This window comes from Anoplophora glabripennis, unplaced genomic scaffold (assembly GCF_000390285.2).
Source record: "Anoplophora glabripennis isolate ALB-LARVAE unplaced genomic scaffold, Agla_2.0 scaffold512, whole genome shotgun sequence".
NCBI lineage: Eukaryota > Metazoa > Arthropoda > Insecta > Coleoptera > Cerambycidae > Anoplophora > Anoplophora glabripennis.
In genome coordinates this window covers 171,144-195,327 of record NW_019416949.1, presented here as the reverse complement: position 1 = coordinate 195,327, position 24,184 = coordinate 171,144, and the positions used below count along the sequence as shown (strand labels likewise).

General features: G+C 34.3%; 1 protein-coding gene across 5 annotated transcripts in view; it reads left to right on the top strand.

Moving 5' to 3' along the window:
* LOC108910365 (fat-like cadherin-related tumor suppressor homolog) overlaps positions 1-20,559 on the top strand; it is a 151,252-nt gene extending 130,693 nt beyond the window's left edge. For 3 of the 5 annotated variants that reach the window (XM_018714945.2, XM_018714943.1, XM_018714942.1), the window contains 6 exons: positions 428-1,825; positions 3,817-5,233; positions 7,145-7,273; positions 9,741-10,037; positions 13,399-13,590; positions 19,053-20,559. In XM_018714945.2, coding sequence (XP_018570461.1) covers positions 428-1,825; positions 3,817-5,233; positions 7,145-7,273; positions 9,741-10,037; positions 13,399-13,590; positions 19,053-19,192 — 3,573 coding nt within the window. In that variant the 3' untranslated portion in view covers positions 19,193-20,559. The remainder of the gene's footprint in view (positions 1-427; positions 1,826-3,816; positions 5,234-7,144; positions 7,274-9,740; positions 10,038-13,398; positions 13,591-19,052) is intronic. The other 2 variants (XM_018714941.1, XM_018714944.1) reach the window with 2 other exon arrangements.
* The last annotated feature ends 3,625 nt before the right edge of the window (positions 20,560-24,184 follow it).

Genomic DNA, 24,184 nt, shown 5'->3' with positions numbered 1-24,184 from the left:
GTTTTTGATGGTGCTTCATCGTCAAAAGTTGAATTTAATTCAAGGATACACTGTTGTTGAGATAATCCACGTCAAAGTTGTACAAAATAATCGCACGGAAATGTTCACGACTTAATTTTATTTTTTGGCCGAGATGAATTTTTCGAATCACTGTAAACAACACAAATAGCGCCTGTACGTCAAAACATTCTGGTAAGTAAAGTAAGACAAAAAGCGAACATTACAATAGGAACGTCAGTTATCAGATGGAAGAACCAAAATCTCTATTCCCGAAATTTAAATGACAACCCTCGTATTTCTGATTTTTAAGTTTGTAACTTTTTAAACACTATACTATCCAAGAAATTACTTCCATAAATATCCCAACTACACAATCAACCTGTATTTATGAGCATATGTAGTGTATTAAAGTAAATTTTTCTTGTAGGAGGATAAACCTTTAGGCTACCCGATACTTAAATTCTCAGTCACTGACGCAGACACGGTCCCGAACACGGTTCCTTACACCTTCGATTTCCGGATTGGAAATGAAGGGAACAGCTTTCGACTGGACCAAGACGGGGTTCTGAGAAGCGCCACAAAATTCAACTATAAAATTAGAGACACGTACCTACTACAAATCCGAGTGTTCGATAACGGCAGCCCGCCCCTCTATTCCGACGCCTGGGTTGTCGTTAAAGTTATCGAAGAGTCGCAGTATCCACCGATAATCACCCCTCTGGAAATAAACATCAACTCGTACTTGGACGAGTATCCCGGTGGCATAATCGGGAAGGTGTACGCAAACGACCAGGACCAATATGATACTTTGACTTACTCTCTGTCGCCTACTGCGGGTATTTCCTACCCGACTCATGAACTTTTCCAAATAAACCGAACGGATGGTACTTTAACCGCCTTGCCCCGCCTAGATGTTGGAGATTACCGTCTCAATGTTTCCGTAACTGACGGAAAATTCTCTACCTACAGCATAGTCAAAGTTAACGTCGAGACGCTATCTGATGGTATGCTGGAAAGTTCCGTTGGCATAAGGTTCCGTGATGTCAGCCCCGAATCGTTCATCCTCAGTCACCGAAAAGGCTTCGTGCGAGCCGTAAGAAACGCTATGAATTGCAGGTTAAAAGACGTCGTTATTATCAGTGTTCAACCGTCGAACGACGAAGATTTACTAAGAGCAAAACGGTACATCAATAAAGATTTGGACGTCCTTTTTACCGTCAGGAAACCTGATGACGGTTTTTATTCGTCGGAAGAAATTCGGAAAGCTCTAAACGACAACTTGGAGGAGCTCGAGGAGAGTACGAAATTGGTCGTAGAGGAAATAATCAGATTGAAGTGCAACAACAAATACTGCTTGTATGGCGTTTGTCAAGACCATTACATACTCGACGCTTCCATCATAGAACCTGTTTCTACGGACGTTATGAGCTTTGTTTCCCCGAGACACCATCAAAAACTCGAGTGTATCTGTAAGGAAGGTTACGGCGGTGAACGTTGTGATATTATAGTCAACGAGTGTGCCAGGGAACCTTGCCCGACCTACAAGATATGCATTCCGGACGCTTCTCCCGTAGGCTATTCCTGTCAGTGTCCGGAAGGTTATGCCGGGCCCACTTGCGAGGTGGACATCTCTAAATGTCACGATCAAAATTGTTACATCGCCAGAAATCCCATTTCGTTCAGCGGGAAAAGTTACTCGCAGTACAGGATCATTAATAAAAAATCGATAGAGGACCAGCTGAGCCTCAGTCTAAGGATAAGGACTTTGCAACCGACCGGGAATTTGATGTATGCTGCGGGGAAAGTCGATTACAATATCTTAGAGGTGAGTTTTTCAAAAAGCAGTTAAGGTTTTGGTAATTTTGATTACTTATTGTTACCGTTATTTTTAAATTAAAAATAACCCATCGAAATAACTCATTTAGAAGGAAAAAAAGAAAAAATAATGGGAGAGGGGCTTATAATGAATGTAAAAAAAAATAAACGTGGTGAAAAATTGTATTTAAAAAAAAGTATCCAATACAAAAGTTGTAGATCATGCGAAAATCTGTAGATGTATCTTTCGTAGAGGTCACTTTTTTACATAACCCCAAAATTTCCGAGAAAAATGCGAAAATCCTTTTTATTTTCTCTTTTTTCGTTTCTTATTTTTCATTTCCACAAAAATAATTTAATTTTGACGGAACTAGTACCTGTATCTTAAATAACCACAATTTTTTTTAGATAAAAAAATTAAAAAGTTTACTTTTTCCAGTCCAAACAATTTTTTTTTTTTCAAACAAATATTTTTAATTCATCATGCAGACTTCTGCCGGTGCTCATTTTTTTTCATTTTGACACTTTTTGGTAAAATAAAAAAAAATGTATAATCACAATTCAAAAATATGCTCAAAAATGCAAAAAAAAACAAAAAATCTCGCAACACATTGTTGATAATTTGTCTAAATTTTTTAAAAAATTAATTGTACTATTCAATTGTACAGAAAAAAATACAAAAGAAAATGTTTCATTGTTTGACCCGAAACTTTATTTTTGTACAGTATTGCCAAGTTGAATAATTTTGTGTACTGAGCACGATAGCAGGATCATCCATACTGCTAATCTGTAATATAATCAAATAAAGAAGTTAGTTAAAGTGAATAACTGTTCAGAAATTTGTTTTGTATTTTAGAAAAAAGTACAAAAAAATTCGAAAATCGTAAAAGTTGTTTAAAATAAAAAAGGATTTTTTTTATTATGGATTCATTTACAGGAGATAAGGAGGATAAGACTTCACTCCAAAAAGTGACTGCAAAAATCGCCCGTTTTTTTACAGTTCGCAGAGAACTAAAGAAAATAGATAAAAATATTTTTTTGGTCTCAAATTACTCGTAAAAAATTAAGATGAGCATAGCTTCTAGTTTTTTGAAAATTTTCAAAAATCACCCCTATTTAGGGGTTGAAAAGACGCCCAAAATGAAGAATTGAAAATTACCAATAAATATAAAAACTATTAGCATGTGAATTTTTCTATCGAATGATTCTTGATACAAAGAAAGATTTATTCTCATGACTGAAATTATGTTGAATTAAAAAATCCACCCTTAAGCGCACTGGGGGGGGGGGGGGAATTATCCCCAAAAATAGAGAATATTGGTAATATTCAAATTCTTCATTTTTGGCATTTTTTCAACCCAAATAGGGGTGATTTTTAAAAGATATGCTCATTTCAATATTTTACGACAAGTAATTTGCGACCCAAAACATATTTTTATGTATTTTGTAAATTCTCTGTGAATTGTGAAAAAACAGACGAAAATCACAGGTTTTTTGCCGTCATTCTTTCATTTCGAAATATTAATTTTTTTCCAAAGTTTAGCTGATTGATTCTTTGACATACTTTACATACTTTAATAACTTTAATATTCAAAGTTGTACCACTTACAGTGTCACAGAGCGCCTCGAATTCAAAATGAATCACGAGAATGGCTCCTGCGGTACCATTTTGTACTATTTATGAATAAATGCATATTTTTGAATACTTGAAGACATGATTGTAAGGGGGTAATATAAAATTAGCGTGCCATTCCACCTAAAATTTTTGCAATTCTGACCTGTATTTACTTTGCCATATTTATATTTTTAAATAAAAATTAATTAAAACATTTCCAATTTTCTGTAAATGAATGTCAGAAAATATTTCTCTGCCACACTTATATTTAAAACTGTGATGAAATGCCAATTTATGTAAAATTAACGAAAATGTAACAATCTAAATTACAAAATTTTGAAGGTAGCGTGATCTTTATGTATTTTTAAAACACAATTGTTTTTCAGATTGTTAATGGTGGAGTACAATACCGTTTCGAGCTAGGTAGCGGGGAAGGTATAGTTCGCGTATCAGACATCTACGTATCTGATGGTAGCTGGCACGAGATAAAACTAGAAAGGGACCGCAACAATGCAAAAATAGTTATCGATGGCACCCACAGTGCCCAAGGCTCGGCTCCCGGTATAAGCGACATTCTCAATCTTCAAAGTGACGAAATGTACCTGGGCGCCGAAGTTCACCAGCATCCTTCTATCCTTGGCTTTGAAGATGTTCAACGCGGCTTCTCGGGTTGCATGGACGATATTAGAATATCCCGAGTCTCCGTCCCCCTTCATAAATCTGGAGAGAACTCGGTTGTCGTTTTGAAAAGATTCGCCAATGTTGAATTTAGTTGCGATACCAGCAGTATCCTCGTTCCACCAGGGCCGTGCGGTTCTCAACCTTGCATGAACGGCGGGACTTGCCGTGAGACTAAGAACGGGTACGAATGCGAGTGCCACTCGCGATACAAAGGAACGCTTTGTGAATTAGACACAGACCCATGTGCCTCCGCGCCTTGTTTGTACGGTGGAAAATGTACCCCTACAATAGCAGGAGATTTCGTTTGTGAATGCGTTCTTCGACTGAGCGGGAAAAGATGCGAGTACGGCCGTTACTGTGCTCCGAACCCCTGTAAGCATGGCGGAGTATGTGAGGAAGGAGACGAAGGGCCGCTGTGTAAATGCCGTGCCTTTGCTGGAGAATACTGCGAATATGATTTGAACGAGTGTGATTCTTCCCCCTGCCAAAATGGCGGAACGTGCATAAACGAAATCGGATCCTTCCACTGCATCTGCCCTTCGAATGTAACGGGTACCTACTGCGCCAACTTGATCTACAACACCCCTATATCCACGACTTTCTACAACATAACCTGGGAAGAGCTGATTTATTTCGGCATAGGCGCTGGGGCCCTCCTTCTATTAATAATTCTCTGCATATCGTGCAAGTGCTGGATCAACAAACGCAACAGGAGGAGACGCAACATGATCAACAATGAAAACCTGAAAGACAACATCGTGTTGAATTCCACGCGTCCCCACGAGATGTCGGAGTTCAAACGAGGCTCGAAACTTAGCAACCTAGAAGTCAATCAGCGTGACATGCCGCTCTGTCCACCCAGGCCCGTTTCCTATACTCCTAGCTCTCAGAACGATCCAATCTACAACTGCGCCACCGTTATGCTGAACAATTTGGACACGCTTAGAAGCTACGGTTCGGCAGGTGACGAACTGGAAAACGTTCCGCCGGATTACGTGAAAAATTTGAACAGGAGCACTCCCCAGGGCTGTATCGGTAATCATTGCGACTCGGAGAAGACGACTTGGGCGGAACAGATGCATCTAGCGTCGAGTTTGAACGACAAACCCAAAACTAAAAATGGTGAGTTTGGAAAATTTTTCCATAAAAGGTCTATCCTAAACATTTATTTATTTTAGATTGCCAGCATAAAGGAGCAATTCAATTTTAAATACACCGTTAGATATTAATTACGAATAATAACAAAATAATTTTAATAGGATGTTAAAAATCTAATAGAGTAGTTCAAACGTCTTAATTTTAGTTGCGGATTGTTTGTAATATTGAATCGGAGAACAACAAAATTTCATGAAATAAATATCTTTAACTTCAGTATATTATATTCTATAAAACAGATTTATAATAAAAATATTTATTGTTGAGACAAATTAACATACGAGTATAAGTACATATTTATTTCTCCAATTCTTACAGAAGTTGCGTGACTCAAACAATGCAGAATTGTTAGCATTCATTATAATTCTGATATACCAGAACTTCTTTATCTTTCCTTCAATAAGGATTTCAAATTGTAAAGGTATATACAAGGTGTATCCCGAAAGTATCTGACCAGCATTCATAACTCCGCACTGGCACTATTCTTCATCGTTCGGCTCATGGCATCCTTCGAAGTAATCCTCACTCCACTGAACAACATGCACTCATCAGTGCTTCCACGTCCAGTCCAGAAGCAGTTCTGGAAGTAAGTTTTCAGAATGGCTTTCAGTGTTGTCACATTCGTTTCAATCGTCTATGTCGTCGCACTGGTGCCTTTGAGCAGAATTGGGAATCTTGGGAACAGCTAAAAACCGCAGGGGGCTACGTCAGGACTGTACGGAGACTGGCGAAGTTGTGTAATTAATTGTGTGTTTTGAATTGTTTTTCCGAGTCTGCGACTCTGGTGTCTATTTCGCGACCGCTGGTTACTGAACTACCGATGGATTGGGCTGACGTTCGATCGCATGTAGGGTTATCTGCACTAGTGATTCTTGTGCATAGTCCAGTTTAGTACGGCACCATTTTCCCTTATTGGATTTGCCTTTCTTTTGATTTATACGTTTCTGGATACTAGATATTCATTTGTATCAACTTTCATGTAATTACTTTTGTTATTTTTTTGTTTGGTTTGGATTTCATCAAAATCGAAGATTTTTTTATCTCTGAAATCTGAAGCTGTAACAGTTTTGTCTCCTTTAGTTCGTGCCTTTGGCAATGTAAACTACTGAGACGGGGTGTGTTTGGGCTACTAGGAGCATTTTAAAGCGTGATGATGGGGAATTTGAAAAGATCGCTAAAATTTTCCAATCACATGCCGTGTCATTCTGAGGATTTCCATTGACAGCATCGTCTTTGACGATATTGGTTATGACATCTGGAACGGTTTATGGCGCCTGGAGCAGTTTTGAGCGCAACGATGATAAATTTGGAAAGGTGAAATTTACAATTTCCACTCCTCGCTCTCTTCATTGCTGCGCTGGGTTATGAGTCTTTTGCGACATCGTCCTCTGCATGGGGCGTGGTTCCAGTTAGAAAGATAGGTGAATTTTCATACCACTACTACTACTAGTATGATATTGATATAAAAAAAATTATATAAAAAACGACTATCAAAACTTTAGTGCTTCATTTTGCCTCTTAAATGTTTTAATAATTACTGACTTTCCTGCCTTTCTAGTCACTTATTAATCATTGCTTATGTTATGATGAGTTACGTGAATGTCTGTAAGAGTCAAACAATTTGCACACGGCAACTTTTTTCCCGTTATGTTCAAGTATGTCAGGGAACAAAGTGATTTTACATGTTGACGTTTCTTAAATTAAGTGTTGTGATGTCACAAAGTTTAGTTTTTTATATTATTCCAGTGGAAACTGGACATATAAATTAGGAAAAAATATTTGATTATACTCCTAGTTCTGTCTAAATTGATCATTTCCGAATTTTCTTATGCAAGCCCGTTACGATATAATTTTTAATACTTTTTCTACGTATTTTAGATTATAAAGTCTCTAGTCCAGTCAACTGTGATGTGCCGAATAGACTATATGGGGGAAGAAGTAATACCATCAACAATATCAAGCCCAATGGATCAATTTGTACCGACGATGATCAACGGAGTATGGGAAGTAAGTTAAAATATATTTATTTTTTTGTATGAAGGTATAAACTTTATGTTTAGGAAATTTGACGAATATTGAAGTAGTTGTGTTGAATTTTATTAATAATTGTAACTCTTTTATTAGATAGATAAAAACTTTATGAAAAACATATTTATTATATATTTCTCTTAAAAGGAAGGTGTCGACAGACATAAATATTAAAATAGTGCATAGAATAAAATTCACCAATGGGTTAAGTAGAATATTATCATGCTTTGCCTTTTTCCTTGCTTGACTGTCTGTTTTTGGATTAATTTTTCACTCTTCTTTAGTAGTAAGCTCTATACATAATAATATACACCTATATTATTTTTTTAATCCTTTGGAATTCAAACACATATTTGACAATTTCTTAAAAAGTTAACGATTTTAATTGAAAAAAATATTAAAAATTTTGAAGCGTAAAGTTGTGAAGTATTTTCAGTAGCTTCTACTGTTTTAGTTTGCTTTAACATATACGATATGCTTAACTAGTCTTTTTGTCATTAGATATTAATTATTTGTTAAGTAGATTTTTAATATCGAATAAAAAAGCAAAGAGACACTGACAAACTTTATTTAAGAGGGCAGATTGGATAAATTATTAGCCTAAATTTTTCTTTAATTTCAAATTCGATACAGTTAATAACCATTTAAATTATTCTTGAAAATTTGCAAAATTGGTCAAAAGTATTGGTTCTTTTCCGGTGTTAAATCATTAAAAAAAAAATAGTTTTATGATGAATAATTTTTCTAATTGCCCCCATATTCAACGATTGTATGCAGCTGGAATTATCAATATAGTAACCAGTATTATTCACCTACGACAATTTTGTTAAATTTTACTGACTGTCCACACAAAAATATATACAGGGTGTTATAATTAGCCGAACTTAAAATTTGAGTTGTTGTGGCCAAAATAAGTAAAAGTCCTATAAAGTATTGTTTGGAAACATTTGTTTTCTTCTTTGTTTGTGCTGAAAAAAATTAATATATTAATACTTCAACCAGTGACGGAGACGATGAAAGTCACTGTCACTAAGAATCTAGGAAATTTATTGGCACTATTTTTTGCAAATTCAATATCACCTTTCTAAGAAAAAATATCTCATTTCACTTACAACCATTATAAAACATATCAATAAAGCTAAAAAAACTTGAGAAATATGTGTTTCAGTAGAAGTTCATAGGATTTTTTTTTTTCTAGGAATTAAATTATATGTAATGTGAAAAGTCTGCAAAAATCATTGCATAGAAATTTTGCATCATGTTAAAGGTTGTAAGTGCAAAATTTCATCAATTATTCTTTTCGATTCTTCATGTTTACGATATGTTTAAAATCGTATTTATAGAAAAAATGTCTTATGATTCCTTTTATGAAACAAGAGTAAACTCAAAATTATTTTTGATTCACTAAATTACTCAATTCGACGAAAATTAAAAAAATTAATAATACTCCGCGGTGGAAATTATAGAGAGTGACTCATCGCTAGCTTTTGGACTAGTAAGGATGATAAGCGTGCGGGGAACGAAAATCCATTGGCGTGTCTGCGTAAAAGTCACTAAGATATAGAAAATATGGAAAAAAATAATAAAACATAACATCTAGTATTTTTAATGGTTTGCTACAACCGGCACTTTGATCCATTTTAATTATTACGTTTTAAAACGTCCCGGTTGTGTTTTTTAATTTATAAATTTATTCTAGCCACGGAATTAGACCCCTCGCTTACACTTATGCTATGGGTTTCTAAAGACGGCTAAATCAAATCCGTTTACAACCACTAAAAAAGCATATCCTTATTCCCTACCAACTGCAAAAGACAGAGATGGGATCGACGTTCAGTGTAACTCGGTGTATAGACAATTATAGATTCTATCGATGTGTGTAGGGAGCGGCACATCATTTAATACAAGACAAATAATATTGCACCGTTATAAAAATCATTTTATATTTCAAACGCTTTATGGTAATAGTGTTTTTATATTATGTCTGAGTGACTCTCTATAATTTCGACCGCGAGGTTTAACAAGTTCAAGACTAGTTTATGATTGGTGATTCTGCTGTTGAATGATCTTAACCACTTACTAGATATTGCGGGTGTGTTTCAATGCTGCATGGGGCATATAGCCCACAGAGTAGTTGTTTCCCACAATAAGATTAGTTAAACATTCAGTGAGGTCATATTTCTGAGGTTGTTAATGCCACTGGTCAATTGGTTGTTATTGCCAATGGCATTTATATAAGAATTCGGTAGATTCTTACCTTTAAGTAGATAAATTATAAGCCCAAGTTTCATTACTGTATAGGATTTTCTTTATTTTGGTCGCCTGACTTGTAATTTTAAGTTCAGCCAACTATTCCTGAAGCAAGCTGCACATTTTTGTGAAACGTTGCGCACCACTGACGACTGTTTGAAGAGACCCTGTGATTAAAAGGCTGCTTTAAAATTAGGTTATCATTGGGATTGTTCGGATTGGGCGCGGCATAGCCAGACACTGCCTAACATAACGGAGGTCCCAGGCAGTGAAATACCTGACTCCTCCAGCTTTCATAGTAACGAAAGTAACGAATCTCGCTGTCACCTGCATCCCTCGGTGCTGGGCCCCCTCGACCCACATCGAGACATTGAGACACTCAACGAAGACATTGAATCCGAATTTATGGCTGATACCGAGTGCGATACTAGCCGAATCAGCCCCAGTCTCAATGCTCTTGATAGTGGAAATGAAGAATATAGATTTACCACAGGTACACATGAATTTTCTTTTTGTTTTTCTTTACTAATTGGCCACATACGTTTAGGGACGAGACGAGTGACTTCTACTGAAAATAGAAGTATGTATAAATACCCCGCAATGGAGTTGTTTTATTCGATACATGGGTTTGAGCGTGAGTGAGATATAACCTACAAAAAATCATAATTGTCAACTAGTGTCACAGGAGACTTTTTAACTATCAGTTAAAAAACAAAATTATAATAATTTTCTAGTGATGTAAAATAGCATGCTATTTAGTTTTGGGTGATATATATCAAAATATATATCATTATATATATCAGATGAATTTTGTTAAAAAAAAACTATACTCAAATTAGTTTTTTTATATTGCTAATGCCTTGCTGATTAATTTGACACCAAATACATGTCATATATATGAACTTTTAGAAAAGTTATCAAGTCATCTTTATTTTTTTTCATATTTAGATTGGAATTTTTTATTTTTTTTGTCATAATGGCTTCTAATTTTTGTTGCGTACTACTGACTGTTTATAAGCAAGTACGCTGTTTATTAGCAATTTAGTTTTATCAACCCAGAAATAAAAAATGGGAAATTTCTAGAACAAGAAAATTTAGTCTTTGTATATCACAATACGTACTTAAAAAAAAATTAAAGATAAAAATTGAAATAAAAATTATCAAAAACTTATGATAATAAAGAAACTGCTTTAAAGTAGTACTTAAATATCTGAAATTTTAGGGGTGTACTATAGATGGGAAGAACTAAGAGTGCACTTAATTTCAAGTCACCCCTTCCACCCTAGGGGGTGAGGGGTGGTTTTTTTAGATGTACCCTACTCATTTTGCGATTTTCGGATTCTGCGCGTAAAACTACCCCCGGAAACGCGTTCTTGGGGGTACGTCTAAAAGACCACCCCTCACCACCTCTGCACCGACTAGGGTGGAAAGGGCGAGTTGAAATCAGGTTCGCTCTTAGGTCTCCCCACTTATAGTACACCCCTAAAATTTCAGATTTCTATATTTATTTTTGACGGAGATGTGCCCAAGAAAAATGCCCATCGAAAAAACGACAAAATCCATACGAGGGTGGTGGTTTGGTTTTTGTGCGAATTCGGCAAGAACGCGCTTTCGGGGGTAGTTTTACGCGTAGAATCCAAAACTCGCAAAATGAGTAGGGTACATCTAAAAAACCACCCCTCACCCCCTAGGGTGGAAGGGGTGACTTGAAATTACGTGCGCTCTTAGTTCTTCCCATGTATAGTACACCCCTAAAATTTCAGATTTTTATATTCATTTTTGTCGGAGATATGCCAGGTACCCAAGAGCTACTACAGTCCAACTCAAGCCTACCACACCACAAATTTTTAGTTTTAAAATGTAAGGTTATATTTGAAATTTGGCTTTATTGATGAAATGGCGGGAAAATTGATATATATCAGCTATTAACATATATATAATAGCTGATATGTATCAAAAATTGATATATATCAATTTGTTATATATTTTCACTCACATCACTATAATTTTCATATACTGTGTATTTTACTAAGACTTGTTTGAGAACTAATAAGATAGTTGTAATAGTCAGTCATATGAATTCGATATCTAAGTGGAAGACTATTAAACTTCAAGTACTTATCTGCACAAAATTGCAGGTTTTTAGTGTATGGAAAAAAAAATTTCAGTAGAGACTTTTTGAGGATTTATCGAGATATACAAATAGTAAAGATGTCTTGAGGTCAAGTTTCGAGAAAAATCAAATCTCAATACCTTGATTTGTTTAAGTAACAGAAGAATCTCTTTACAAAAACAAAATATTTTATCACAAAATGACTAAAATTTAAAACGTTATCCATATCTCTTAACAGGGCCGGCCCCAGGGTAGTTGCCACCTGAAGCAAATATTTGTTTGCCGCCCGTTGGAACAACAAATTTATTAATAAAAAAGTTATAAAAAAATCAAAAAAACATTTCAATAGACAAAAATAAATCAAAAAATATTTTAGCAAAAAACAAACAGAAATTATAAGAAACATCTTATAGAAAATAAAACAGATATTCCAATAAAACCAAAAATAAAAAATATTCAATAAAAACAAAAATGAAACTAATTAATGTCAAAACGGGATCTTTGCGCATATCACATATCAACTTTTCTACATTTTTCATTAACAAAGTCTTCAATAATATCAGTGTAAACCAAATTATTTGTTATATCTTTCTCGATAGCAAGATTGGCTAAGTCTTTTAATCGTTCCTGCGCAATGGTTGATCGTAAATAATTTTTTATAATTTTTAATTTTGAAAAAGAACGTTCTCCACTGGCCACAGATACAGGAATGGTTAACAAAATCCTTAAAGATACTACGATGTTAGGAAAATTTTCGCTCAACTCGTTGATTTCTAAATAATTAATAAAAGCACAAAGCTCGCATTCGGGGTCAAAAAATGTTTTTTTCAGATTTTTGTGCAATTTTCAATTTCTTAAATTTATAAAAAGTTAATAATTAAGTCTTAAAATGCCGCCCTTAGAAAAATGCCGCCTGAAATGTCTGCTTCGCTGTTTCACCCCTTCCGCCGGCCCTGTCTCTTAAACAAATGAAAATGTCAAAATCGTCAGATGTTGCCAATCGATTTTTCTCAAAAATCGAGAGCTTGACATTTGACTATGTTTTGTCGTGTTGGAGAATATGAGACATCCCCCAACAGTCCGAGACTGCCTTTGCCTATAAAATTAATTTATTTAATAAATTATTAGTTTTGTACGATATGTTTTCAATAAAACAACTCCATGTCTAAAAACTTCAAAACTTAGTATTTTATGTACTTCTGTTAACAAAACTTGGATCAAATTGCCTATTTCCGATTTATAGGATGGAGAGAAACTTCGTTATAAACCCACACATTTACCTATGTAAGTTAATCGTGTGGCGATGTTACAAATTATTGACGATTGAAAATAATAAAATGTGATTTTTTTTTATGAATTTTGAACTAACCACTTACCTTATCGTATTTGGTGTTTTTTACGTAAACCTCATTATTTTAGAATAATCCTACTAACTCTCTTTTTGTTTTTCTCTTATGCAGTGCCTTTAATAATTGTTAAACCAAGTGAGTATCTGGCAAGTGAAGCGATTGCATGCTCTCGATTCGTTAGAACATAGCATGTGCCCATTATTTAACAATGCATCTATTATAATTATTTTTAATTTAGCTTTGATGAATTTTCCGATGTAGCAATTGTTGTTTTTATTTTACAGATTTTGTTTCGTATTTTTTTTTACTATTTGAATTGTTTATTTTTTTTATTTTTTCCTCTTTAGTATCGATTTCAAATAGTATATTGTGTTTTTGTGTTCTCTTTTTAGCAGACAGCTATATACGTCATCCTAACTCATATCTACCCCCTCATGGGTACAACATTCCAAGTGAAGTTGAGGGCGACTGCTTGCAGAGCCCCGGGGCAGAGTCCGACGATGTGGAACCTTACGGATTTCCCAGCAACAGAAATAGAAGGAAAAACTGTGATGATGACATTTCATCCGTTATTACTACTTTAGGTGAGCATTATATTGAAATATTTTTTATTATAATGGTTTTTATGTAAAAAATTTTGATTCTTAAAAAAAGCCAACTAAATCGAGTTCTAAAACTTTTCCTAAAATCTCCGCAAATGAAGGTAGTCGTAACTACACAGTATGTCGGAAAAATAATTACTAAACTTTTTAAATTTAAAGAAAACTACTAACACCATCTATTGGAGCAATATGTAGTCTGAAAGCTGTATATAAGACGAGACCGCTATCATTAGAATCGATCAACGGATTGCCAAGTTATAGCGTTTAATGTGACAATACATTTTGTCACCTCATCACAAAAACACGCTGGAGCAAAGAGTTTCAAGCTTGGTAAAACTTTTACGGAAACGATTGATTGATAAAAAAAAATTATGGTGATGATTGTTTATCCCGTACATGTGTGTTCGAGTGGTACAAGCGATTCCAGCTTTGGAGGATGACCCAAAGCCAGATCGGCCAAAAAACAAAAATTTCGACAAGTTGGTGGAAAAAGTGCGTGAAATGATCGCTTACAATGCAAATTTAACTGTGAAATGGATCGCGGAGGAATTAAATACGACCAAAGGCATGATTCATGAAGTTTTGACAAAGAAGTTAAACAAACAGAAAATTTGTGCTTGATTTGTGCCTCATGCCTTAAAGGAGAACTAAGAAATTGCTCACTATGAACATTGAATTGATTGTAACTGGTGATGGGATTTGGTGTAGTGCTACATGGAAGTTCCTATAGTTCCAAAAGGCACAAGAGACAATGTGGATTTGTTTTTATGACTCTGAAGGTATTATATTTCGGAAATTTGTTCCACAGGGTCAAACTGACACTGGTGAATATTATCTGAGTGTTATGGAGCGTTTGTGGAAAAGAATCGTTTGAGTGAGGCTCAAATATCGAGAGCCCGGAAATTCGTTTTACACACTATCTCACAGGATTGTCGCTGTTTGTGAATTTTTGACAAAAACATCCTCCGTATTCATTTGATTTATCTCCATGTGACTATTTCTGTTCCGAAACTCAAACTTACCATGAAAGGAATGTTTTATGACAAAGTTACACAATTCCAAGAAGCCGTGATGAGGGTCATTGGGACGATTTCAGAAAATAACATAAAAAAATCTATGCTATCATGGGTTGAACGTGCCCAGTGGCATATTGATGCCCAAGGAATGTATTTGAATTAAAATAAATAATTTTGGCAAAATAACTAATTTTTTTTTTAATTTAAAAAGTTCCGTTATTTTTCCGACAAGTGTATTAATGAAGTACGTTGTCGCCAGCCTTAGCGCCTGCTGTCAAAAAGTTGTCACAATAAAAATGTCGTATTGCGCGATGTTCTGTAAAAAAAAAGAGAGTAGATATTTTTTGTTTTTGTATAAATAGTTATAGTCTTTCCAAAGTGAGTTGAACATGTATAAAAACGCCTAGCAATAAAATTTAATGAGTTTCATAGGTGTCCTTAAAAAAGTTTCTGCTCAAGTTAAAAAATAATATTTTGTATACAGGTATAATGTGTAGAAAATTTCTATTATACAGGGTGATTCAGTCATAATGTTATTAATTTTAAGAGCAGATTGAGAAAAATGAGTATAATACGATGGCGTGATTAAAAAAAAATTTAAATGCATATTTAACCTGATGCTCATTATTTAACCCCCTTTTCAGGCTGTTAGTGACCGGCTGACGTCAGCCGGCTATGATATGAACAAGGCGCCCTAGATGCAATGTTGCCATATTTATATATTTTCGCACATATAAAGACAATAAATAAACGGTTTGCTCACGTCAGCAAATAATAATTTAAAATGCTATACATTATTTTTTATAATTATGCAATCAACATATTAAATTGTTATTGTTGTCCAGCAAGAACCTCGAGGAGGTCTGAGCATGACTTGTCAAAAATTATTTGTTATTAACATCATAGTAATAATTTTTAATTTGCTGTAAGCCTTCTACTAAAAATTGAAAGTAACGCAGGCCATTCAGATATTCAGGTAGAAAATACGGCCCAATTAAACGATCGCCATATACTCCCGCCCATACATTGACACCGAATCTCCTCTGAAAGCTAAACCGACAAGTAGTGTGCGGGTTTTCATCTGACCAAATGTGACTATTATGGCTGCAAAGAAATTAGCTCTGTTTCACTTTAAATAAAATTTAATATTGAAGTTACAAAACTCCAAGAGTTCAAATAATTTAAATTTCATTTCTTAACCATTTCAATTTCATTACAGAAATAATGACATAAAAAACCAACACTCACTAGATAAATTATAAAGAGAGGGTGAAATGTATGTAGTATTTAAATATTGACTGTAAATAATAGAACATAAAAATACGTTCGGACGGAGACAAATAAACAACTCGGTACGTGTTTCCGACCTAGGCTAACCTGTGTCGAGGTCACTAACCTTCTAATTTGCACATGCACTTTAGTCTAGGAGCCAGACATTGTTCCGTTGCCAACCAGAGTGCCACGGCTGCAAACAACTTATTCTAAAGTATTTTGACCTCCTGAATCCAAAAAACTTGCGTCGCAAAGCCTGAAAGTGGTCAGTTTAATTGTTATCAACAAATTAAATGTTTAAATGGCTGTAAAAAGTTTATTTTTATAGCTAGTACACGGAACCTGATCTGGCTTCTAGACTAATACGAACTGTAGTAGGATCGTATTCCATGCAAAGTAGAGCAAAAAGTTGTCGGTTTTTTATCAAAGGAAAATCGTGTCATCAAATTGAATGTAATGAATAGGGATGATTGTTTTCGAATGTACGGTTATTACAATTTATCATTTTTAATATTATTAACGTTTTCACGTTTTATAATTTATTATGTTAAATAATACACAGTTTTAATATTTCAATTTATTATTCAATATGCAGTTGTGTATAACCAAAGTTTACATAATAAATGTAAACTTTAGTGCAAATCTAAACTTTGGTGTAACCTAGGTAGGCACTTATTGTTTTTTACCTGTTTAAAATGCCAGCACGAGTAAAACAGCATTGATCCGTCCAGAGCACCTTGTTAATAAAGTTCTGCTGCACTTCGATTTAGGAATCAATTGCAAAATTCAAGACGATTGGGGAAATCAGCTGCTTCTAAAGCTTCAACTTTTTGAAAATGTGTTATGTTAACTCCTTTGCGGGAAAAATGCGGGAGATATGGAGGGTGGTAGATTTGAATAAACGCTTTAAATTGTTAGGTAATGGTTTTGTAACCGTGTGTAGTGTATTTTGTATATTTGGGTATTTAGTGTGCCGACTTTTTTTTATTTGATAAAATACAGTCTGCCTAGAAACCTCTGCTTTATTTATTTTCTTTTAACAAAAGTTGACTTCGAGAAGTCAGGTTTGTTAAAACATTTTGCACTAAGTTAATACAATTATTAAAATTAGTTATAATAAAATGCAGCATGATCCTTTATTTACTTGCATTTTATTGGTTTCGTACATATGTATCCGTATACTAAAGCGGAGTATCTTAGCAGGAGTTATGGGTTGATTTCCTTCATTTTTAAAAGTCGAGTAAAACATGTTTTTTCCGATTTTCTGTCTTTATTAAGCCTTCCGAATATGTGGTTAAAATTAATGATATTATGACTGAATCACCCTGTATATTAATTTGGCCAACAACATATTTTAATTATTTATATCCTCAAACAATTTTGTTATATTGACGGTAAGTTTTAGTTATGACGTATCAAAAACTATTTACATTTTCATTAAAATATATTCCTGTTTGGCAAGGCATGAACATATCCTTGCCAAGAAAGGATGAGGACAGGTTGTTAGTTTAGGTTAGAAGTTATTAAATAAAAATAATCAATAACAAAATAATTACGCATCGTTACACTGCAGTGCTAGGCAATTTGTTAACAACTAAAATTTATGGCCCAGTCGCCCAGTGCGGCTGTGTATGTGCGCCGTTTACCCGCGCGCGCATTCTTCAACTGGGCATATACATTTTTACCACCTTCAGATTTAGTTCGATCAGACCTATACAGGGTATTCCTAAATAAGTGTCGCAACGGAAAACTGTAAATTCCTCTTGAAATGAGAAACATTTTTTTCCTCGTCCATTTTTCTCTTCGGGCTTTCGTTTTCGAGATACACGGTGTCAAAACTTTATTTTTTATTTAGTTTTTCGCCAATATCTTAGGAATAGTTTGAACTACAGGACTGAGCTTTTGTACACACATTACCACTATTAATAGCTACTTTTTCGCACCCTTCTCGAATTCATTGGACGTGCCAGTGGTGGAGATTTTAAGGTATCGTAAGGGTTTTTCCCCCCCTAAATTTTACGCCACTGGAAAAATTGACTTTTGACAGCAAATTCTAAAGCGCCAATGAATTTTACACAATAAGAGTTCTCTTGGTTCATTGCTCTAAAGTCAACCGTTTTCAAGAAAAATGACTTTTTATGAACAAAAGCAAACATTTTGCTAACGTTTCGAAAATCTTTTGTAATTCAAAAAATAGGTAGTAATAATTAACAATTTTAACGAAATTTAACAACAGATAGGATTTTAACTTTTTTTTATCAATTTGGCGAGTAAAATTTACAGAAACTGTTCAAAATTACGTCCGTTGGCTTGAATGCACGCATTACATCTTCTAATCATGTTTCTTTCTGCCGCTGCGGCTTCACCTCTATCGGTCAACTTTTCGATAGTATTGACATGGAACGTTAGCAAAAATGTTTGCTTTTGTTCATAAAAAGTCATTTTTCTTGAAAACGGTTGACTTTAGAGCAATGAACCAAGAGAACTCTTATTGTGTAAAATTCATTGGCGCTTTAGAATTTGCTGTCAAAAGTCAATTTTTCCAGTGGCGTAAAATTTAGGGGGGGAAAAACCCTTACGATACCTTAAAATCTCCACCACTGGCACGTCCAATGAATTCGAGAAGGGTGCGAAAAAGTAGCTATTAATAGTGGTGATGTGTGTACAAAAGCTCAGTCTTTTAGTTCAAACGATTCCTAAGATATTGTCGAAAAATTAAAAAAAAATTAAAGTTTTGACACCGTGTATCTCGAAAACGAAAACCCGAAGAGAAAAATGGAAGAGGAAAAAAATGTTTCTTTTTTCAAGAGGAATTTACAGTTTTCCGTTGCAACACTTATTTAGGAACACCCTGTATATGGGTATGGTTAAAGAAATATAGGAACAAGTTTTTCAAATATTTCAATGCCGAGTTGCTGGGTTTTGACCGAACCTGGTACATAGTTCCTAGCTCTTTGGTCTTTAATTGAGATGGGAAAGACTATACCAGTATATTTTTTGATGAACTGCTGAAGCTTGCCACTGGGGGAATAAAATGTAATATCAAAGTTTGAGTCTAACTACGGTTAGTTTTTCTCAAAACGCCTTGTGTGTTTGATTACATTTCTTTTAAATTTTAAGACTATTTTCGTTACTACTCTGTAATTTTTCCATCAGAAGAACGTCATTCTCTGCTGGGAGGCTACGCCAGCAACAGCGACCTCTCGACCAACCTGTGCGAAATCGAGGATTCCGAATACGAGACTGAACACAAACCCCTGAACTACCTAGGAGGTGTTCAACAGACGTCCGTCTGACACAGACCGAACTCGGGCACCCTGAAGAAGGCCCGCTTCCTTGGATAGCATAATATTACTGTTGTACCTATGAGTCCCATTTAGGTTAAGGTGGCATATACGGCTTCAGTATTGTAAAATGTAATCTTGTAATGAAATTTTTTTATTATCACCTTTCTACAATTTTATATTTCATGTTAGGAATTGAATAGTTATCGATTTAAATGGTTTTTATCATAGCGGTTGCATATCATGGGCTATCGACGGAGGGGTTTCTTTTACTTCCGACGGCAACTTTTCTTTTTTACGAGCTCCTCCGTTGATAAGAGACGTCTACTTAAAAATTTGTATATATGAAAGCAAATCAAATATTTTTGTAATCTTAGTTAAGAATATTTTAGTTTGGATGTTTCAATATACAGGATGTTAGCTGAACTAGCACGGGAACGCAGTATATCTCGACTATTTATTTGACGAGTGATTGTGTTACTCGATGATGTATTTTCGTCGTAAACCGTTTTATTCCAGTTTTTTATTTTAATCATTTTTTACGATAGGGAAGTAATTTTAGGATAAATATGTGCCTAATTATAGAGCTGAACGAAGGCAGCTCCGTTTATAAAACTCACTACTTAGCACTTAGTTCTTATCAAGAAGACTCGGAACCACTTATTCCATTTATCTATAGAAATTTTTGTGTTAGGCTGGCACAATACTGTTGGGACAAGTGTGGAGGCGATTATCTAAAAATATTTCCAATACAGTGTGTTTATGCTAAAAATTGATCTTTTCCTCTTCGTAACTATTTATCGGGTAAGCTAGTGTTGACATTTTTGAGAAGTATAGGAAATAGACAAAAAGTAGTTCAAATGTCCCGGGATTGATTCTTCATTTAAGAGCATTTCGACTGTTTTTTTATGTCAAAATCCAAATCCCCAAATGTCAAAATTGGTCCACCCTATACAGAGTTACAGTAAAAGGTTAAGTTTTCATTGAACATACAATAGACTATTTAATTTTAACGGGTATTCATTCAATTTTGCACTTCGTATTTTAAAAAAGTCCACCAGTGGCGTACGTAAAGGGCAGTTTCGAGTTGTAAGGAAGAATAGTGTTTTACGAGTCGAGAGCTTTAAAGTGTTAATTCTGTGTGCGCCCCTGGAGTCCGCAAAAATTTTTATAGACTAATGTTAGGGATTAACTTTTAAGTTGGATGTTTGATTATGCATGTGATATTGTATGATAAATTGTATAATAATTTCCCTTTTACGAGCTTAGTTTTACAATCTTAATGATGTTGATAATGTTTTTAAAATTTGTACCACTGAAAACTAATTTTTATTACCATTAAGGTATAGATGATGTAACTTTTATAATAAAACTTAATAAATTTATTCCCGAGGATTATTTATTACGAATCATATCCCATGGATAAAAAACTGAAGCGAATCCAAAACTGAAATTAGTTCCTTTCAAGATTTTTCGAATTCGGAGGTTAATCAAGACAGTAAGTAGAGTTTAATAAGTATTTTAAAGGGTTGATAAAGGATGATGCACCATTAAAATATGACAGAATTTTTTAACTTTTGGCGAACTTGAAAAATTACTATTTTACTCTAGAATTTAATTCTAAAACTTATCTTACTCCTGTCAATTTTCAAAAAACTTTGTCATTTTCAACAAAAACACAAACAACTAATAATAATGTGTTGTAGCTCTTATTTAAAATCATCGAAAAGTTGGCTATGAATTTAAACGTCAAACAACGCTCAGGAAAAAAACTTGGAATAGGAATAATTTAGTAGAAAAACAAACAACTTAAACAACATAAGTAACATACAATTTGCACCGATAAGTTATTAATCCATTGAAATGTTACATTTTTTGGGCTTAGCGTGCAAAAGTCAGAGCATGCAATTTTATTTTTTTGATGTCAAGAAGGGGCTAGTGTAAAGTTAAATCCATGTTTGTGGGGTCGCAAATCTTGTGCCTCGGCCGCCATCTTGTAAAAAGGGCTGCGATTGGTTTTTATACTACCACTTACTACATCGGGCAAACTATTCATCGCACAGAAAATTTGTAAAAACACTTTTTGTTGCAAATTAAATTCTCTACAACTTTGGTTACATAACTTTTAGTCGTAGAACCAAAAATAACAAAGTTATTAATGAAAATAGATAAAAATTTGGAAATAAATTTTATTTTGGTCGTTATAACTTTTTTTCTGGTCATTTTACAAAAAAATTACATCAGCATTTTGATAGAGGGGTTTTCAAGGAATAATTTCCATTACAAACTTTTCAAATTTTATTAATTAGGGTTTTACAGTGATGCAAAACTTACACTGTTCAATGATTGTACGTCTCTAGGGAATGTACTTTTCTTTAATCGATTTTATCAAATCCATCATGAGGAATCGGCACTCTTCACTATTGTCATGTAAGTAAGTAAAAACATACTCCATGGCTGCATCAATGTTATTTTTGCACTCATCATTTTTATTTTCGTTCCACCATTTTTTGGAATACAACTGCTTGCTGCAATCGTGATGATATTTTGCTCCAACATCTACTAAGTTGGGAACATCAGCTATGTGATTAGCAATGCCTGTTGCAACGTCGTCGGTATGTTTCTTTATGAGGTCCATAATACTTTTTTACTACCGTCAGCTTACTCTGAACCTGAAACGCTTCCGCAAAAACGAAGCAATTGTTCACAAAATCAAAGCCTGTCTGGATCTTCTGAAACTGAAGATGATAAAACTCAAAATCTTGTCCACAAAATTCAAAATACTTTTCACAATTAAATATGCCACACACGCAAGTGTTAACACAACTGGAAGAAAACTTTGAAGGACGCCTCCTATGTCTAATCATTCATATTAATGTATATTTACTAGTACTGGAGAATAGTGTAAGTTTCGCATCGCTGTAAAACCCTAATAAATAAATAAAAATTTAAAAAAGTTTGTAAAAGAAATTATTCCTTGAAAACCCCTCTATCAAAATGCTCTGATGTAATTTTTTTGTAAAATGACCAGAAAAAAATTTATAACAACCAAAAGAAAATTTGTTCCCAAATTTTTATCTATTTTCGTTAATAACTTTGTTATTTTTGACTAAAAGTTATGGAACCAAAGTTGTATAGAATTTAATTTGCAACAAAAAATGTTTTTACTAATTTTGTGTGCGACGAATAGTTTGCCCGATATAGTAAGTATGTAGTAGTATAAAAACTATTCGCAGCCCTTTTTACAAGATGGCGGCCTAGACACAAGGGTTGCGACCCCACAAACATGGATTTAACTTTACACTAACCCCCTTTTAACATCCAAAAATTAAAATTGGGTGTTCTGACTTTTGCAACCCCAAATGTAACTTTTCAATGGACTATATAGAAATTGTTCAAAATTATCACCCTTTTCTCTCAGGCATAAATTTATTCTTCGTTGAAAACTGAAGTCTACTCTATCTAATAACTGCTGATTGTTTCTAACAAATGTGCATTTATCCGCAATGCTATTCCACAATTCTACTCGAAACGTAACTGGCGAAGAATACAAAAAATATTTTAACGTTCACCAAAGAAAGAAGTCACATTTGTTGAGGTCTAGTCATCGTGGAGGTCAAACTTGTGGGCGATTATTTCCTCTTCCAATCCATTTATTTGGATATTGGTGGTTTAAAAAGTCTGTAACATTACTAACATGAGGGGGTGCTCCATCATGCAAGCAATCCTAGTCTGAGTTGTAGTGGCACCTCCTCAAGTAGATCCGGGAGAGCATTTTGGAGAAATTCTACTTAAGTTTCGGCATTTAGTCAATTCGGTAAAATGACTGGACCAATTAAATACCGATCAATAACATCATCATCATCTTCAATTGTATTCAAAATAGGTTCTTCATTTTATGCCCTCATTGCAATAATACGTTCTCGAGCGTTACTGAAAAACTGTTTCTCGTCTTTTAACATTGGAAAATGTTTCTCTATGGAGGATTACACGATTTGGAAATCTTCTCCGATATTCTTCAACACTTAAAAATTATAAAAAGTATAGGTTTGGTTGCTACTTACGAACATTTAGAAACCTAAGAGCCCTAATTAATTTTTTATTAACTCTAGAACATACTTCCTCCTGACATGTTGATCTTGATGTTGTTCATTAAATAGCTGAGCTGTTCTATTCGCACATTTATTGTTCATAAAGTAAAGCGAAATGATATCTACCCTTTCCGCAATGGAATAAACCAGTGTTTAATTTTCAAAAACACAATTAAATAAACCAACCAACGCTTCCAAATAATACTAGAAAATAATTTGGAATCCACTAATTTTACGTTCATTGTGTATATAGCATTCATTTCTGTATTTTACAATAATTTTTTTACAAGTGATAACAAATCGCCAAAAACCAATGTAACGCAGGAAATACTAAATTTATACCATTGGCGTATTTAACTCGAATGACTGACATTTTTTACCGTTACTAATTGTTTGTACATAAGTTTCAACTTTAAAATCAAAATTTTTAGTAAGTGTTGGGCGGAATTATAAAATTTATAGTCTGTTGTAAAGAGAATTGTAAGAGCTTTCAAAAGAAATATTACTCAACCCCCAATGCCAGTTAAACATTTTGGGGGGATGCTTACCCTTGCTGGGGGTGAAAGTGGTGGAGTCAAAAATACTGCAAAGAATGTTTACCTTTAATCTAAAATCGACGGGTCTGAGCGTTTTTCTACAATCTTGACGCAGTTCCTGAAAATGGTTCTGTTTCGTTTTCATTTGGCCACCCTGTATATAATTCAGTCAAATCCCTAATTTCACATTTCCAACACAGGTTTATGTCAAATAGATCGACTGTAACTAATTTGACCTGTATAACTCAGTATATCTGCAATTCTCTGGATTCTGGCCAGGTGGATGTCATTAATCGTTATCGCCTATTATCAAAGCTTAAATCGATAGGCTTTTCAACTTCATTGTTAAAACTAATGGAGTCGTATTTATTAAATAG